This window comes from Stegostoma tigrinum, chromosome 28 (genome assembly GCF_030684315.1).
Source record: "Stegostoma tigrinum isolate sSteTig4 chromosome 28, sSteTig4.hap1, whole genome shotgun sequence".
NCBI classification, from domain to species: Eukaryota; Metazoa; Chordata; class Chondrichthyes; order Orectolobiformes; family Stegostomatidae; genus Stegostoma; species Stegostoma tigrinum.
This window is the reverse complement of record NC_081381.1, coordinates 11,631,851-11,651,950: the sequence shown is the minus strand read 5'-3', so window position 1 is coordinate 11,651,950 and position 20,100 is coordinate 11,631,851. Positions and strand designations below refer to the sequence as shown.

General features: G+C 45.2%; 1 protein-coding gene across 4 annotated transcripts in view; it reads right to left on the bottom strand.

The window, feature by feature from the left end:
- The window catches only part of LOC125466615 (NAD kinase-like), an 86,981-nt gene that overhangs the window by 35,928 nt on the left and 30,953 nt on the right, over positions 1-20,100 (bottom strand). The window contains exon 1 of one of the 4 annotated variants that reach the window (XM_048561369.2): positions 1,945-2,236. The exons of the other annotated variants lie outside the window; for them this stretch is intronic. Coding sequence (XP_048417326.1) covers positions 1,945-2,021 — 77 coding nt within the window. The 5' untranslated portion in view covers positions 2,022-2,236. Of the gene's footprint in view, positions 1-1,944; positions 2,237-20,100 lie in introns of those variants that run through there. 4 annotated transcript variants of the gene reach the window in all.

Below are 20,100 nucleotides of genomic sequence, written 5' to 3'. Positions count from 1 at the left end.
CCCAAAACATTAACTTCTATTTTTGTTCACAGATGCTGCCAGACCTGCTGAGCTTTTCCAGCAGCTTCTGTTTTTGTTCCTGATTTACAGCATCTGCAGTTCTTTTGGATTTTATTGATACAAAGTACTTTAGTCTTGCTGTGCACAACAGATATATCACGTTCTTTATCCCCATTACATTACACCGCATCATTTACTATTTACAAACTAACTGGAGTTTTGTTTGAAGGGGTAACGGAGAGACTGGATGAGGGTAACACTGTTGATGAGATGTACTTGGGTTGCCAAAAAAGATTTTGATGCAGTGCCATACAATAGGAGGAAAGTTAAGGGTCATGGAATAAGAGGGATAGTATGAACATGGATCCAAAACTAGCTGTGGGAGGAGAAACACTTTCAATCTGCACTCTCTGGTTCTCGATCTTTTCACAAGCAGCAACAGTTTTCTTTCCATCCACTCTCATGACTCCTCACGATTTTGAAAACTTACGGGTATGTTTCGAGCTGCAGGAAGGTGTGTAGGGGAGTGCCGCAGGGATTGGAACCGGGATATCTTGCTTTTCTTGATATATGTAAATAATCCAGATCTCGGTGCGCAGGGGACAATTTAAAAGTTTGCAGACAACTCAAAACTTGGGAGAATCATGAACTGTGAAGATTTCAGAAGGACACTGACAAATTGGTGGAATGGGTGGACAAGTGGCAGATGTAAGTGTGGAAAAGTGAAAAGGTTACACGTTATGAAGAGAACATGGAGAGGCAGTTTAAAACAAGTTCTGAACGGTGTGTCGGAGTTTAAAGACCTGGATGTATCCATACACAAGTCATTAAAAAAGGTGCCAGAGAGCTGTTAATAAAGCATGCAATATTCTAAGCTTCATTAATAAGGGCATAAAGCATAAGAGCAGAGTGTAAGGCCACTGGCTAGACCCCAGCTGGAACAGTGTGTACAGTTCTGGGTCTCACATTTTAGGCAGGGTATGAATGCTTTGGAAGGCACACATATTCCAGGGATGAGAATGTTCAGTCATGGAGAGAGATTCGAGAAAGTGGGACTATTTTCTTTGGAAAGAGGAGATTTGACAAATGTATTCAAAATCATGAATATGGACAATGAATGGGGAGAAACTATTCCCGCTTGTAAAAGGATCAAGAACCAGATGGTACAGATTTAACGTGTTTTGTAAAAGAAACAAATGTGAAGTGGGAATATGCTTTTTCACACGTCCAAGTGAGACATTCAAACGGGACGTTGGATAATTATTTAAAATACAAACAACGTGCAGGGTTACAGAGCAGGCAAGAGATTGACACCAAATCAAAATACTGAGACGGACAGTACAACAGAATGGATTGAATGCCCTTCTTCTGTCTCTTGTATTCTCAGATCTTTACTTTGCCACCTTATTTACTCCACTTACCTTCTGAAATCATTGTATTCAGCACACTAAACCCAAATTCATCTGACATTCATCATACAACCCTTCCTGCTTAATGGACCACATTCTCCATCTCCCTCAGCATCTGAGGGAACACATCAGTTTCCTTACCTTTCCCTCCAACAGCAATGTACCAAGCCTGTACCTGAAATATCACTTCCTTATAAATCCCTCAGTCTGGCTCCATTTTACCCAGGTTTGATGCCCTGTCATTCCCCAGAAGTTAGCTCTCCCTCTGATGGAAGAGTTTCTCGTGGAGTTGCAGTTTGATATCTCTCACTCTGCTGTCGCAGCAGGATTTTTTTTGCTTTGTAAACATATTCTGTGACAGTGAGCTCACAATACCTGCTTGGATTTCAGGTGGTCAGCGCTAACACAGGCAACTCTCCTGACATTGATAACTTCTTTGAAATCACATTTTAAACCCAGAGCAGGATTATCCAGATCGACTGGGAAAACAAACATCTAAAACATTCTGGGTGTAGTTCAAAACTATGGCACTTACCATTTCCAGGAAATACCATTTCGTGTAGGACTGCTGATATTGCCTACAGAGTGTATGATTCTCATAGTCTCTCTCATCTGTTTGCTTCACGATTGGGAATTACAATATCATCCAGTACAAACAACAGCGTGTCCACAGCCTACAGCGACATCCCTCATTTACCCGCTGTGTTAATAAACAGACCCCGTTCAAACGGCTTCGCTTATGAAGGGGGCATGCTCCCAGAATAAGAGGGTCAGAAACTACGTTAAAAATTAAACCACTCAGCTGAGGAGAAGGAGGAGCTGCTTCTTCAGACAGGTGGTGCTATACAGTGCAACTCAGCAAGGCTCGGAGGCGGGGACTACACCCGGAACGCAAAAGTGTAGCAGGAAATATTTTCACCCAACAGCAGCAGAAAGGTGGATGAAAGAAAGCACAGCGAGCAGAGCAAAGCAAACTAACTCCTCCGAATTAAAACAGCTCCTTGCTCGTCAGCAAAAGCCACAGGTTCACTGACTTGACACAGGATGGTGGGAGCACAAAATCAACATGAAACAGGGACTGAATAGCTCAGGCATTAGGATAAGAAAGTGCAGCATTAGCCCAGATGCCAGTCTCAATTAACTTCCGAGAGAGAGAGAACGAGAACATTCCCCAAATCGTTGTGCAACTGCCAAGAAATACAAAGGGAACAGCCCGCCGTCGGTTAGAGCTGGATTCAAGTGAGAAAATTTCTCAGTGATCAGGAATTTTGAAATGATTCTTGGAAGTAAAACGTTAACTGAAACATACGTAAAATTTAAATTCAAAAAACCAAAAGGAGGGAAGAGACAGGAGGGAGTAAGTAGAGGTGGGAGGAGGGTGAAATCTCCCGGCTTTGCAGCAACAGCTACGTCTCTCGCTGCAAATACTTCCCAACTATTAACGAAATGACCCAGAGAGTGTGTACACTGGACAGCAATTTCCCCAGGAGCAGGGATGCCAATTGGCAAGCATCAAACCAAGAGTGCAAAGTTGGAAAATTTACTGCCTTTCACTTACTCAAATCTGTGTCTTTCCTTTCCTTTAGGGTTAAGTATGTAATACAACAGTGACAACACTGACTTTAAGAAGCGTATTTTTATGGTTTCTTTTTATGAAGACAGGGCGAGGTATCAAGCAGTCTAGCCAGAGCCACTGGAGGAAACAGTTTGAGAAGCCTTGGGCTTTTCTTTTAAAAAAAAGTTAGAATAATAGAACTGGCCTGAATGAGTGGGAGGTCAAACTCAACAAAACCAGGACTTTTAGTTTTAGTTTCTCAGAAGCAGTTGCTGGGTCCTTTAAGCTGGTTTGGAACCTGCAGTACATCTCTCCCTGTTACACTCTCTCTCACTCAGTTTTCTCGATGTTTTTTCCTCCTGGAGAGGAAAGTTGCCTGCAAGGCAACCTATCTTACTGAACGTGCCTTTGCCAAGGGTGCATGCTTAGGACGTTACTATATTGGAACAGTTACTGTGCAGTGGTTAAATAATCTATTACTCTGTTTAGCTTTCCAATAGAGTTAAGTTATTCTAATTTCTTCTTTCTTTTGTTGTACTTTAACTATAGCGCATGAATAAAGTGTATTTTGATTTAAGACTGGCAAGTTTGACCAGTCAAATGCATCCAGAACATAACTGGCCTGTAAAAGAAGATGCTGTTAGAGTATAGGCTGTCTTAATATATTTTAAAGGGGGTTTGGTCAGGTCCATAACACCATACAAATCAGCACAGGAACAGACCTGTTAGCCCACCAAGCCTGTGACAATTCCTAATCCTTATTTAGACCCACTACTTGTTGCCCATACGCCATTTCTATCCCTCTGTTCATCTAACATTCATGCGTTTATCAAGATATGCCTTAAATGTTACTGATGTACCTGCTCCCACCAGCTCCACTGGCAATGTGTTCCAGGCACCAACCACCCTCAGTGTGAAACATTTTCCCCTGTATCTCTCTCCTAAACTTCTCCCCCCCCCCTCACCTTGAGCATGTGCCCTGGAAAGAGCCTCTGACTATCCACCCTATCTATGCCTCTCAGTTTTCCAGACCTCCATCAGGTCGCCCCTTAGCCTGTCTTTCCAGTGAAAACAATCCAAGTTTATTCAATGATAATGGGAACTGCAGATGCTGGAGAATCCAAGATAATAAAATGTGAGGCTGGATGAACACAGCAGGGCCAGCAGCATCTCAGGAGCACAAAAGCTGATGTTTCGGCCTAGACCCTTCATCAGAGAGGGGGATGGGGAGAGGGTTCTGAAATAAATAGGGAGAGAGGGGGAGGCGGACCAAAGATGGAGAGAAAAGAAGATAAGTGGAGAGGAGAGTATAGGTGGGGAGGTAGGGAGGGGATAGGTCAGTCCAGGGAAGACGGACAGGTCAAGGAGGCGGGATGAGGTTAGTAGGTAGGAGATGGGGGTGTGGCTTGGGGTGGGAGGAAGGGATGGGAGAGGAAGAACAGGTTAGGGAGGCAGAGACAGGCTGGACTGGTTTTGGGATGCAGTGGGTGGAGGGGAAGAGCTGGGCTGATTGTGTGGTGCAGTGGCGGGAGGGGACGAACTGGGCTGGTTTTGGGATGTGGTGGGGGAAGGGGAGATTTTGAAGCTGGTGAAGTCCACATTGATATCATTGGGCTGCAGGGTTCCCAAGCTGAATATGAGTTGCTGTTCCTGCAACCTTCGGGTGGCATCATTGTGGCACTGCAGGAGGCCCATGATGGACATGTCATCTAAAGAATGGGAGGGGGAGTGGAAATGGTTCACGACTGGGAGGTGCAGTTGTTTGTTGCGAACTGAGCAGAGGTGTTCTGCAAAGCGACCCCCAAGCCTCCGCTTGGTTTCCCCAATGTAGAGGAAGCCACACCGGGTACAGTGGATGCAGTATACCACATTGGCAGATGTGCAGGTGAACCTCTGCTTAATGTGGAATGTCATCTTGGGGCCTGGGATGGGGGTGAGGGAGGAGGTGTGGGGACAGGTGTAGCATTTCCTGCGGTTGCAGGGGAAGGTGCCGGGTGTGGTGGGGTTGGAGGGCAGTGTGGAGCGAACAAGGGAGTCAAGGAGAGAGTGGACTCTCCGGAAAGCAGACAGGGGAGGGGATGGAAAAATGTCTTGGGTGGTGGGGTCGGATTGTAGATGGCGGAAGTGTCGGAGGATGATGCTTTGCATTCTGCGGTTGCAGGACAACCACACAACCAGCCCAGCTCTTCCCCTCCACCCACTGCATCCCAAAACCAGTCCAGCCTGTCTCTGCCTCCCTAACCTGTTCTTCCTCTCACCCATCCCTTCCTCCCACCCCAAGCCGCACCCCCATCTCCTACCTACTAATCTCATCCCACCTCCTTGGCCTGTCCGTCTTCCCTGGACTGACCTATCCCCTCCCTACCTCCCCACCTATACTCTCCTCTCTACCTATCTTCTTTTCTCTCCATCTTTGGTCCGCCTCCCCCTCTCTCCCTATTTATTCCAGAACCCTCACCCCATCCCCCTCTCTGATGAAAGGTCTAGGCCCGAAACGTCAGCTTTTGTGCTCCCGAGATGCTGCTGGCCCTGCTGTGTTCATCCAGCCTCACATTTTATTATCCAAGTTTATTCAACCTCTTCTCATAACTAAAACCCTCCAGACCAGCCACATCCTGGCATACCTTCTCTGGACCCTCTCCCAAGTATCCATGCCCTTCTGAACTGCACACAATATTCCAAACGTGGCCTAAAGTTTCGTACAGCTGTAACATAACTTGTGTCATGAAGGAGTGGTTGACTCTCTGACAATTAAAACAAACACCCAGAGAAGCTCACCTCGTCTCATTATCTGTTAAAGGGGTGGCTAAGACAAAGAAATCCCTGATACTCACTTCACAATCAAATAACAATTTATTTATCTAACTCTAACAGTGAACAAATTAACAAAACAACAAACTGAATAATTGTCCCTTAACTATTCCTGAATAGAAGAAACTTGTATTGGTATGCTATTCCAATAGATACAAATCCCACTCAAATAAACCAAACTAAAAAAAATTGAAGCTTAATCTCTTGAAATTATAGCCAGGATAAATCTTCCAGAAAGACCTTTGCTTCTCTGCTGTCCTCCAGTCAGGAACGCCTTCCTCCATTGATTTCATTAGTCAGGAATAGTAGCTAAGAGTGCTGTAGTATCTTTATTTAGATGGAACTTATTCAGATCTTAGGAGATTTCTGTGACAGCCAGTGATTTTCTCATTCTTTAGAGCTGATGGCTGTTGGACGCTGTTCTCTTAACAGATGGCAGTTTGTTCTCACTCCGAATTTCAAATGCTCTCGTCTTTTACACCCTTGATAATCTATTAATTTCTTACAATAGGATTGATCCAAGGCTGTCAAATCCATCAGATTTAAATTTAATTGAGTTTTGGATTCTAGGCCCTAGTTTAAATTAATTGGCTAAATCCAAAAACCCATTGTCTTGGTAAAAATGCCACTTTGCCTGCTAACACTATAGTCTTTTAAAACAAAGTTGCAATTTTCATTTTACAAGCAAATTCTAATGTCCTGCCTTCCAATCCGCAAGTACTACACCCACTTCACAACATTTGTCAACTTTTATATTTGATGCCCTGGCCAATGAAGGCAAGAATGCCGCATGCCTCCTTGACCACCTCATCCAGTAATGTTGCCACTTTCTAGGATCCTAAGGGTTCTGCCATTTATTGTATAACTATTAAGTTTGGGTTGGGCAATAAAAATACTTTGACTAATCCAGACTAATACATAAGGAGCAAGTGATACACAGAAATAACATGCAGGCTAGAGTCACATGAGGAACGAAAACTTGAACTTGGAGATCCAGACAGGCATGAGAACAGGTTAAGTACCGCTGTAGATAAAGGCAGGTTTTTGGAGTGACGGTCCAAGTGATTTTGACAAAAGACAGCTTTCGGACACTGAAAGGTGCACAGAGCTTGTGGTGGGACAAAACATTCTGAGCCAAAGTATTGGTTTAGTGTGTTTTACAAAGATCTCCCCTCGTTCTGCAAAAATCTAAGATTCGACAAGCAGGGTGACAGCCTGGAGCTTTGAAAGGGAAGTGAGAGCTAGGAATGATTCAAAGTTATGTGAAAAGAAAAGGGAGTTTGCCATCAAAAACATCTGGGACTCCTCCCTCGCCTCATTTAATCTGAAGCCCAGGATAAAGAAAAGAGTGAGATTTCTAAGTGGTCACACTGGACCTCCATTTTGTAATGTGTGAAGGAATCTGAAGGCTCGTGGTAGTATCCCTACCTCAGGGACAGGAGGTCTAGGTTCAAAACCCAGACACATCACATCATATCTGAACTGCCTAATTCAAAAATCAACAAGACAAATCAGAATAACTCATCATTTGAGTCTGAGCATTTTTCCCCTAAATTGATCCTAAAGCACAGGAGAAGGCCTGGGATAGCTCTTTAAAGCAGCTCCCAGACCAGTTCCACTTCCTCCTTCTATCCCCACGGTCCTGCTAATGTCACCGTTGTAATGGTTTCTTTGTCTGTGGAAAGGCATTGCTCTCCCCATCAGCCTTCAGGCAACATATTCCAGACCACTAATACCATTGCGTAAATCTAAAATAGCCATCAGCAATTATACAACCTCTGCTTTCCAAACCCACCAATTGTCTCAAAAATCCATCCGGGTTTGATGATCTAATTTGGATGATAGAATTAGGTGATGCAAAGCATGAGAGGAGGTTGTAAATACCCTTAGATTGGTCACACACAAAGAAAGATACATTTGGATATCTGCATCATTACAATAACGAGATGAAACCCCTGCAAGTGGGGGAAATATCTGAACACTGTCTGAAAGGAGGCAGGTTCAGTTAAGTGCACTAGCAGGTCATGTTCCTGCGCATTTAAGAAGTGAGGCACCTCCTTGCCCTGAAAACTGGTCTAAATTGCGAAAAGAAACAAGATCCAACTGCAAGCATTCCCTTGGCTGATTAACATTTGCTGAAGAAGCAAGATTCTTTATCCATTTAATCAGATAGTCATCAAGCTCATTTGCACAAAGTTGAGTGAGATGCATCCTGACGAACAGGAGTTACAGTGTCATGGAATCACCTGAAGGTTAAGGTTAACATGTAGCTGTTTGCAGAATATGACAGCTGCTTGTTGCAGGGTTTCATGGTTCTTACAACCAAAAGGCATTTATTTTCTAATTCCAGTCACGTTCTAGTAAATTTAGCTTTCCTTCCTATCTAGGTTACAAGACCATTTGTTACTTCGTCATTTGTGGCTACACCCTACAGAACTGGGATGAGAAACTCATGGTCATGATTTTATTGTTGCACATTAGTTTTTGAAATGTATTTCCTGGTGTTTAATTAAGACATAATAAAAGCCTATAAAAACATACAAGTAAGCACTAAGTACTCATTTCAGACTTCCTCATCAGGGCTAAAAGACTGAAACTATTTGGATTAAGTTTTATTTCCCAAATTATTCCATTAAATCACTGCCAGCTAATCATTGTCATTCCAACACCCAGGGTGAAGCACTGGGGTTTCACACCCTCCTACTCCAGGAGTGTGTTTGGGAAGGTTCCCCTGGGAAATCACCGAACTCAAAACCCTTAAAGCCACACAGCAGTTATAAAACTGTTCTGGGTCAGACGGTAAATCACAGCTGTGAGGAGGCTCCATCCCATCCCCTCTTTGACCTGTCCGTCTCCTCTCCACCTATCTGCTCCTCTCTCCGTCTTCTGTTCCATCTCCCCCCCCCCCTCTCTCCCTATTTATTTTAGAACACCCTTCCCCTCCCCCATTTTTGAAGACGGGTCTAAGCCTGAAACGTCAGCTTTCCTGGTCCTCTGATGCTGCCTGGCCTGCTGTGTTCATCTAGCTCCAGACTTTGTTATCACTGGTAAATCTCTGCTAGTCCCAAGATGGAAGAGAATTAGTGGGGGTAGGAGAGAAAGAAAAAATAAAAATCACCAGGTTTGGAGAAGTGTATGATGATCGAGTGGGGGAAGTTATAAGTAAGGGATACTTCCACCCCCTACATGTTCTTTTTTTCCAAGAACGATAAACTGAAGCAGAAGCGAGGGGAGTTCTGCAATTAAATAATCAAAGTGTTGCACATTGTTGAGGTGCACAGTACTATGTTGCTTTTTGGAAGCAGTAAGAGGGAGAATGAGACAAAATTATCAAAGATTTTTGAGTTAGTGAAATTCCACCTGGCAATCTCTGACTGAGTGAGCTGCAGAGGGTTTAAAAACAATGCAAGTGCCAAAAGGAAGAGAGCAGAGGAAACATACATAGCCTGCAGACAGAAAGCATCCATCTCTCCCTCACCTCACGCTCTCCATGTCTCCATCTTCCTGTGCAGGGAAGAGACAGGAAAAAAAAACCCAAGAAAGCTTAAAATGAAGAATTTGCACAAGGAAGGTCTCACGCTTATCCGATTGATCAATGATTGAAGAATGACCACCACCCAAAAGATAAAAAAAGTCAAGATTAATCCAATTGGTTAACAAACTCAACCAGACTTTCCATTGGCTATGGGAAGGCAGTGGTCCAAGAGGAAGGATCAACGGCAGAAGCATCTGGGAGGGTCCATGTGTTGAAAACTCCAGGGAGACATTTGGCCAAAGACAGCAATCCAGCTGTGGCACTCCCAAAAGCAAACTGCTCTCCCATTTCGTCAGGAACGTGCGGTGTTAGCACCAGAAATATTTTATCAACAAGATGATCTTTGCTCTATATTTGCACTGACTCTATCCTGCTGCCTGGAAGCCCTCAGACTGAATATTTGCAGCCCTGGGGTTATATCTGACCTCGAGATGAGCTACTGGTTACATGTCCACAAGTGTCATCGAGGTCCCCTCTTTTCACCTCCGTGGTGTTGCTCACCTCTACCCCTACCTCAGCTCATCAGCGAGTCTCTCCTTCGAGCCTTTGTTACCTTGGGGCTTGACTTTACTAACGCATGCCTGGTCGGGTCTAATGTCTCTGCCCAAACTTGACTGCCAATGCCCTAAATCGTAGCGATTCCTATTCACCTATCACTCCCTCCACCACTGACTCTCAGTTGCAGCAGTGTGTACCATCTAGACTATAAAAATTCACCAAAGTGCCATAGACACCAACTTCCAAATCGACTGCCACCTCAGCAGATACATGGGGACGCCACTTGCAAACTCCCCACCAAACTGCTCACTGTCCTGACTGGCACAAAGAACTAAGAAAATTACAGCACAGGAACAAGCCCTTCGGCCCTCCAAGCCTGCGCTGATCCGGATCCTCTATCTAAAACTGTTGCTTATTTTCCAAGGATCTGTATCCCTCTGCTCCCTGCTCATTCATGTATCTGACTAGATACATCTTCAATGATGCCATCGTGCCCGCCTCTACCACCTCCACTGGCAACGCGTTCCAGGTACCCACCACCCTCTGCATAAAGAACTTTCCACGCATATCTCCCTTAAACTTTCCTCCTCTCACTTTGAACTCATGACCCCTAGTAATTGAGTCCCCCACTCTGGGGAAAAAAACTTTTGCTATCCACCCTGACTACACCCCTCATGATTTTGTAGACCTCAATCAGGTCCCCTCTCAACTTCTGCCTTTCTAATGAAAATAATCCTAATCTACTGAACCTTTCTTCATAGCTAACACCCTCCATACCAGGCAACATCCTGGTGAACCCCCTCTGCACCGTCTCCAAAGCATCCACATCCTTTTGGTAACGTGGCGACCAGAACTGTACACAATACTCCAAATGTGGCCGAGCCAAAGTCCTATACAACTGTAACATGACCTGCCAACTCAATACCCCGTCTGATGAATGAAAGCATGCCATATGCCTTCTTGATCACTCTATCCAACTGCATTGCCACCTTCAGGGAACAATGGACCTGAGCACCCAGATCTCTCTGTGCATAAAATTTTCCCTAGGGCTTTTCCATTTACCATAGTTCGCTCTTGAATTTGATCTTCCAAAATGCATCACCTCGCTTTTGACCGGATTGAACTCCATCTGCCATATCTGCCCAACTCTCCAATCTATCTATATTCTGCTGTAATCTCTGACAGTCCCCCTCACTATCTGCTACTCCACCAGTCTTAGTGTCATCTGCAAAACTTGCTAATCAGACCATCTATACCTTCCTCCAGATCATTTATGTAAATCACAAACAGTGGTCCCAACACGGATCCCTGTGGAACAGCACTGGTCACAGTTCTCCATTTTGAGAAACTCCCTTCCACTATAACTCTGTCTCCTGTTGCCTAGCCAGTTTTTTACCCATCTAGCTAGTACACCCTGGGCCCCATGCGACTTCACTTTCTCCACCAGCCTACCATGCGGAACCTTATCAAACACCTTACTGAAGTCCATGTATATGACATCTACAGCCCTTCCCTCGTCTATCAACTTTGCCACTTCCTCAAAGAATTCTATTAAGTTGGTAAGACATGACCTTCCCTGCATAAAACCATGCTGCCTATCACTAATAAGCCCATTTTCTTCCAAATGTAAATAGATCCTATCCCTCTGTATCTTCTCCAGCAGCTTCCCCACCACTGACGTCAGGCTCACCAGTCTATAATTTCCTGGATTATCCTTGCTATCCTTCTTAAACAAGGGGACAACATTAGCAAGCCTCCAGTCCTCCGGGACCTCACCCGTGTCTAAGGGTGCTGCAAAGATATCTGTTAAGGCCCTGGCTATTTCCTCTCTCGCGTCCCTCAGCAACCTGGGATAGATCCCATCTGGATGTGGGGACTTGTCCACCCAAATGCCTTTTAGAATACCCAACACTTGCCCCCCTACTTATGCAGACTTGACCGAGAATAATAAAACATCTATCCTTAACCTCAACATCCATCATGTCCCTCTCCACAGTGAACCGACGCAAAGTACTCATTAAGAATCTCACTCATTTTCGGAGTCCTTGCATAGCTTCCCTCTTTTGTCCTTGAGTGGGCTAACCCTTTCTCTAGTTACTGTCTTGATCCTAATGTATGAAAAGGCTTTGGGATTTTCCTTAACCCTGTTTTCTAAAGATATTTCATGGCCCCTTTTAGCCCTCTTAACTCCACGTTTAGATTGGTCCTACTTTCCTGATATTCTTCCAAAGTTTCATCTGTTTTCAGTCGCCTAGACCTTATGTATGCTTCCTTTGTCCTCTTGCTAGCCTCTCAACTTCACCTGTTGTCCACGGTTCCCTAATCTTTCCCTTTCTATCCCTCATTTTCACAGGGACATGTCTGTCCTGCCCTCAGTAACCTGGGATAGATCCCATTAGGACTGGGGATTTTTCCATCCTAATGCCTTTAGAATACCCAACACTTCCCCCCCCCCCCCCCCGCCCTTATGCTAACTTGATCTAGAGTAATGGAAATTACTCTATAGACTCGGAAATATAATCGCCATTCCTTCAGTGTTGCTGGGTCAAAATCCTGAAATTCCTTCCCCAAGGGCATTGTGGGTGAACCCACAGCACATGGACTGCAGTGGTTGAAGGTGTCAACTCAACATCACTTTAAGGGGCAACAAATGCTGGTCCAGCCCGCAAATGCCCATGTCTCCTAAATTGAACAAGCTCCTTGTTTATGAAAGGCCTCAAACTTTAAAAGCCCCCCCTCCTTGTTTGCACATTCTGCTGTGGCGTTGCCCCTCCCTGTTTTGCATTGCCTCCAGTCTCAATGCTCCAAAACAGCTGCATTCCTCAATTTAGTCCTCACATTTCCCTAATTCTAACCACACCATCAGCCATATCCCAGGAGCCTCTGATTGAAGCCTTGGAACTCCCTGCCCACTTCTCTCTTCTCCTTTAAGGAGCTCCTTAAAAATCTACCACTTGGACAACACCGTCCGATATCTGTGATAATGGGAACTGCAGATGTTGGAGAATCCAAGGTAACAAAGTGTGGAGCTGGATGAACACAGCAGGCCAAGCAGCATCTCAGGGGCACAAAAGCTGATGTTTCGGGCCTAGACCCTTCATCAGAGAGCTTTTGTGCTCCTGAGATGCTGCTTGTCCTGCTGTGTTCATCCAGCTTCACACTTTGTTATCACCGTTCAATATCTGTCTTTTGTAACTGAGTCAACAAAGTAGCTAACATTTCTGTGAAACAGCTTGTGGCATTTTTGATGCAAATGGTGCCAGATATGAACTTTGTTCTTGTATAAGAGATTCCAATACTCTGGTGCCACTTTTGAAGATGGGCAAATGTCAGCTAATTTATTTTTAAAGAAACTGGTTTCATTGTGAACAGAATTGTTTCGCCTGGCAAGGGGCTGAGAAACAGAAGACAGTGCTAGAAAGTTGTAAAGACTTCACCAGGATTGGGAAACAAACTAACCAGAGAGGTTTATCATCATGAAGGACTATTGCAGTCAGGGATGCGGCCGTTTGTTACTGTGCTGCGAGGTCTACCGTTGTGGATCAGTGTGAAACGTAACCTAGAGAAGGTGAACTTGTGCTCGTGCATGCAGTTTTCAGCTACTGTTACCCAGACAAATCCCTTTGAGAACGTTCACCTGGAATGGGACAGGGAACGTTCACCAGTGGAATAAACATTTCCTTCCTTTTGGAAGGTTACAACACAGTCTTTGGATGAAATACACCAGTGCGTTAGTCAGAGAAAACAAACTGAGTCACATGTGACAGGTGCATAACATATTGAGACAACCACTGATTTAAAAAGAAATATTCCAGTTGGTGATTAGTCAGCAGGGAAAATATGCCACTTACAAAATAATTCAACACGGCAGCAAGAATTAGTCAACCAAATTCGATCGTTGGGGTGACTCAAACTGCCATTAGGAAGTAATCTTGTCAGAAGTTTTCTCTCAACGCTTTTGATGTTAAAATACCTCAAAAGACGCATCACCAAAAAGGAACATCTTTGAAAAACCAGACTAACATTGAGTGGCAATGCTCCTTAAAAGTATCATTTTAGAAAGTCAGAAGTATTGCCAAGTCTGTCTCTGTAATAGTTTCTTTGATGGGCTGTGGGTGTCACAGGCAATGACAGCACGTTACCCAGCAACAAACAACATTGGTGCTGGATGCTGGAGTCATGCGTTTTTTAAAAAACAAAACTTATTCACTCACAGAACGAGGGAGTTTCTGGCCAAGCCAGCATTTATTGCCCTTCCCTACTTGCCAGAGGGTCGTTCAAAGTCAACCACATTGCTATGGGGCCTGGAGTCACATAGGCCAGATCAGGTAAACACACAGCAGTTTCTGTCCCTAAAGAACATTAGGGAACCAGGTGGGGTTTTTCTGACAATCAGCAACAGATTCATGATCATTCGACTCTTAATTCCAGATCTTACATCTGCCACAGTGGGATTTGAACCACGGTCCCCAAAACGTTACCTGGGTCTCTGGATTAACAGTCCAGCAATAATACCATTAGGCTACTGCCACTGAGTGAGTCTTGATAGGAGTAACTATTTCTGTCCCTAAAGCAGAACAGTCAATCAAATGGATTTTTCCAACAATCACAGTTATCTTGGTCACCATATTTAACAGCTTTTAATTATAGATCTTAAAGTAAATTTAACTTCTGTCTGCTGTCAGAGGGATTTGAACCCGTGTCGTCGAGGCATTAGCCTTATCAGCCCAGCGATATTACCAATACCCCACCAGTCCTAGTGGAAACATACCATGGCTGGGGAGTTTCCTCAAAGCATTTCATACAAAAAAGTGTCTGTGCTCTGAAGTTCAAACCTTGAACAAATCAGATTTCAAAAAATGAGCTTTTGGTGCTAATCCAATATTAAGATATTTTGGCTGAAGAATCCTGCATATCAAAATCTCTGATGGAACGTATCTGATAATTTTTTTTGTCTGATTGATTTAAAATCGCGAGCAACGGACACACAAATCACAATGAGCCGGTTTACATTGTCAGCAAGTTATAATGTGATAAAACTTCAGCCAACTGTGAGATGAGTATTTACGCAAAGGTAAACTGAAAAAGGTCCTTGTTTTGCTGGATGGAGCAAAAGGGTGTGGCAGAGGCCGCAACGGGAAGTTGATCTCATTTTGATGGACATTTTAAGTGACTCCGGACACAGACCAATAGTCAATGTGGATGACTTTACTTCAGAGATAGTAGGAACAGCAGATGCTGGAGAATCTGAGATAACAAGGTGTAGAGCTGGATGAACACAGCAGGCCCAGCAGCATCAGAGGAGCACGGAAGCTGACTACTCGGTAGTTTTTGAAATGTATTTCCTGGTGTTTAATTAAGACATAATAAAAGCCTATAAAACATACAAGTAAGCACTAAGTACTCATTTCAGACTTCCTCATCAGGGCTAAAAGACTGAAACTATTTGGATTAAGTTTTATTTCCCAAATTATTCCATTAAATCACTGCCAGCTAATCATTGTTATTTCAACACCCAGGGTGAAGCACTGGGGTTTCACACCCTCCTACTCCAGTGGTGCGTTTGGGAAGGTTCACCTGGGAAATCACCGAACTCAAAACCCTCAGAGCCACACAGCAGTTATAAAACTGTTCTGGGTCAGACGGTAAATCACAGCTGTGAGGAGGATCCATCCCCTCCCCTCTTTGACCGGTCTGTCTCCTCTCCACCTATCTGCTCCTCTCTCCATCTTCTGTTCCGTCTCCCCCCTCTCTCCCTACTTATTTCATTACACCCTTCCTGTCCCCCATTTCTGAAGAAGGGTCTAAGCCCGAAACATCAGCTTTCCTGCTCAGCCTGCTGTGTTCATCCAGCTCTGCACCTTGTTACCTCAGACTTTTACCTACTGTCTGGGCAATTAGGGGCAGGCAATAAATGCTGCCTAGCCAGCAATGCTCACAACCTGTGAATGGATAAAGAAAGAATGTCTCTTGCACAATAGGACAGTGAATCAAAGGATTATCCCCTTAACAAAACAAACTGCATCAACCTGTTCTTCTGGCTTCCAAAAGACTTCAGGTTAAAAGAAACAAACTAAAATACTTAAAGGGCAATGTGTGAGAATAATTATAGAGCAAGAGAAAACCAAGCAGAGTACACCTGAAGTGGGAAAGGTTTTTAAATCTTTTAATATAAAGATCACGTTTCAAGAAAAACGTTCCTGATAATTGAGTGCACAAAATGCTTTATAGAACAAGCCAATAAATGATCACCATCTGACACCTCTCCTACATTATTCAAGCTTCACAACACCACAGGCAATGAGACCAAACAAGACACATCAAAATAATGAAACTTTCACAATATGAATGGATCTCAATTCAATGGGAGCAGTGCGATTTATGGTAAACACGAGAATGAATCAATTTGCATTATTCCATAACCAATTCTGAAATCTAGTGATCAATCCACTTACAGGTAACACTAAAAAATTTACCACTGAACAGGAAAGGCCATGTGAAATACATAACGGGTTAGTCAGCATTAATACATTGGCAAACCAAATACAAGATGCGATACAGCAATTCACCAAGCCTCCCTGAAAAGAACAAAGGTAAAGCTGTCATCGTCTTATCTTACCATAGGGTTGCTCCCACACACAGACAGAGGCGCCCTGGGGTAGTTTAACAGAGTCACCATGTCTCAGTTGTGGGGAGATGTTGAGGAGAGTCTTTCACGGTAACCTAAGCTGGTGTTGGCATCACCCTGTATTACAGACTATATAAACATACAATGTTGGGCCCCTTGAGGATGAATATAATTGTATTGGAGGCCATTCAGAGGTGGCTCACTGCATTGATTCCAGAGATGAGGGGCTCATTTTACAAAGAGAGCTTGAGCACTTTAGGACTCTACTCTCCAGAGTTGAGCAGAACGAAGGGAGATCTAAGTAGGTGGGCAGAAGATGCTTAAAAAGGATTGACAAAGTAGACGTGGAAAGGATGTTGTCCCTTGTGGGACAATCTAGAATGAGAGATCATTGTTTAGAATAACAGGCAGCAGATGAGGAGAAATTACTTCTCCCAAAAGGGTAGCGAATCTGTGGAATCCACTCTTCCAGAGTGCGATGGACGCTGGGCCATCGAGTAAATTTGAGGTGGTTAATATTACTATTATCTCAGTGATAAATTAAAGGGTCTGGGGAGCAGGCAAGTGGAGAGGAGGCCAAGGCAAGATCATACAAGATAGCATTAAAGGGCAGAGCTGAACGGCCTCCTCCTACTCAGAGTTATGTTCTTATTCTTCCTCCAACAGGCAACCTACAGAGAAAGGGGACTTGAAACTTTCCAGAGAGCCAAGTGAACACCTGGTTTCTCAGCAAAATCTGAGCTGATGAACAGGATATTTCCCCAAAATACTTCTTTTACTTGAAAGATAGTAGGAACTGCAGATGCTGGAGAATCTGAGATAACAAGGTGTGGAGCTGGATGAACACAGCAGGCCAAGCAGCAGAGGAGCAAGAAAGCTAATGTTTTGGGCCTAGACCGTTCTTCAGAAGTGGGGGAGGGGAAGGGGGTTCTGAAATAAATAGGAGAAAGGGGGAGGCAGATAGAAGATGGATAAAGGAGAAGTAGGTGGAGAGAAGATAGACCAGTCAGAGAGGCGGGACGGAGCCAGTAAAATGAGTGTAGGTGGGGATATGGGGAGGAGATTGGTCAGTCCAGGGAGGACGGACAGGTCAAGGGGGTGGGATGAGGATAGTAGGTAGGAGATGAGAGTGGGACTTGGGGTGGGAGGAGGGGATAGGTGGGAGGAAGGACAGGTTAGGGAGGTGGGGACATTTTTAAGTTTGTGAAGTCCACATTGATGCCATTGGGCTGCAGGGTTCCCAAGCGGAATATGAGTTGCTGTTCCTGCAATCTTTGGGTAGCATCGTTGTGGCACTGCAGGAGGACCAGGATGGACATGTCGTCTGAGGAATGGGAGGGGGAGTTGAAATGGTTCGCGACTGGGAGGTGCCGTTGTTTAGTTCGAACCGCGTGTAGGTGTTCTACAAAGTGGTCCCCAAGCCTCCACTTGGATTCCCTAATGTACAGAAGGCCACAACAGGAACAGCAGATACAGTATACCACGTTAGCAGATGTGGAAGGTGTTCTCGGGGCCTGGGATGGGGGTGAGAGGGGAGGTGTAGGGGCAGGTGGAGCATTTCCTGCAGTTGCAGGGAAAACTGTTGGGTGTGGTGGGGCTGGAGGGGAGTGTGGAGCGGACAAGGGAGTCACGGAGAGAGTGGTCCCTTGGGAAAGCAGATAAGAGTGGGGAGGGGGGATAAAATGTTTTTGGTGGTGGGGTCAGATTGCAGACGGTGGAAGTGTCAGAAAATGATGCATTGGATCTGGCAGTTTGGTGGGTGGGTAGTCTGTGCAGACAAGGGGAATTCTGCTTTGGTTATTATTGTGGGGAGGGGGCGTGAGGGATGAGTTGCAGGAAACATGAGGAGTTGCGGTCGAGAGCATTTTCGACCAGTCTGGAGGGGAAGTTGTGGTCCTTGAAAAAGGAGGACATCTGGGATGTTCGGGAGTGGAATGCTTCATCTCGGGAGCAGATAGGACGGAGGCGAAGGAATTGGGAATAGAGGATGGCCTTTTTGCAGGAAGGTGGGTGGGAGGAGGTGTAATCTAGGTAGCTGTGGGAGTCGGTGGGCTTGAAATGGATATCGGTTTCCAGGTGGTTGCTAGAGATGGAAACAGCGAGGTCCAGGAAGGAGAGACAAGTATTGGAGATGGTCCAGGTGAACGTGAGGTTGGGGTGGAAGGTGTTAGTGAAGTGGATGAACTGTTCGAACTCCTCATGGGAGCACGAGACAGCGTTGATACAGGGATTTGGGGCCAGTGTACGTACAGAAGAGGGACTGTTCCACAGAACTTACACAGAGGCAGGCATAGCTTGGGCCCATGGGGGTACCCATGGCCACCCTCTTTGTCTGTACGAAGTGGGAGGAATTGATGGAGAAGTTGTTAAGGGTGAGGACGAATTCAGCTAAGTGGATGAGGGTGTCAGGCCAGGCCTGTGGGACAGGAAGGAGGAGGGCTTTTAGGCCATCAGTATGGGGAATGCCGGTGAATAGGGACTGGATGTCCATTGAAAAGATGAGATGTTGGGGACCAGAGAATCGGAGGTTTTGGAGGTGGAGGGCAGAGTGGGTGATGTCACAGTGTAGGTGGGGAGTTCCTGGAGCAAGGGGGAGAAAATGGAGTTGAGATAAGTGGAGAGGAGTTCGGTGGGACTGGAGTTGGGGGGGGGGGGGGGGGGTCGGGGGGGTTAGGAGAAGAAGACAGTGGGTTGACCAGGGAGTCAGGTTTGTGGATTCTGGGAAGGAGATAGAAGCAGGCGGTGCAGGGTTGGGGAACGATGAGGTTGGAGGTCACCTGAAGTGATGAGATTGTATCAGAGATAATGGGAACTGCAGATGCTGGAGATTCCAAGATAATAAAATGTGAGGCTGGATGAACACAGCAGGCCAAGCAGCATCTTGTGCTCCTGAGATGCTGCTTGGCCTGCTGTGTTCATCCAGCCTCACATTTTATTATGATGAAATTGTAGGTGGTTTGGGAGAGGATGTTTTGGTAGTCCGGGGTGGGGTCACAATCAAGGAGGCGCTCGGTGGTGGTGTCGGAGAGTTGGCGTCTGGCCTCGGCGATGTAGAGGTCAGTGCGCCATACTACCACTGCGCCTCTTCTTTTACGCTGCCCTCTTTCAAACTTAAAAAGAGGTCAGTAAGGTGGGCAGTATTCCAAACTTAAACCCAATTACAGGGATCAAAACAGGCTCTGTGTGTCTGCGTATTGAATTGCAATGAGATTTTCACACAGGTACTCACCAACTATGTTTTGCTTAAGAAAGGGAGAATTTCCCACACCTCGCCTATCGAGTCTACATTGCCCCTAAATGTAGAGACTAAGATTTACCAGATTGCTTCCTGGAAACATAGAAAACATACAAAGTTCTAACAGGACTAGGCAAGGTAAACACAGGAAGGATGTTCCAGATGACCAGAACTTTGGTGTGTGTGTGGGGGGGGGGCGGGGAGGGAGGGAGAGAGGGGGGAGGGAGGAGAATGGGAACTGCAGATGCTGGAGAATCCGAGATAACAAAATGTGGAGCTGGATGAACACAGCAGGCCAAGCAGCATCTCAGGAGCACAAAAGCTGACGTTTTGGGCCTAGACCCTTCATCAGAAAAGCTTTTCTGATGAAGGGTCTAGGCCCAAAATGTCAGCTTTTGTGCCCCTAAGATGCTGCTTGGCCTGCTGTGT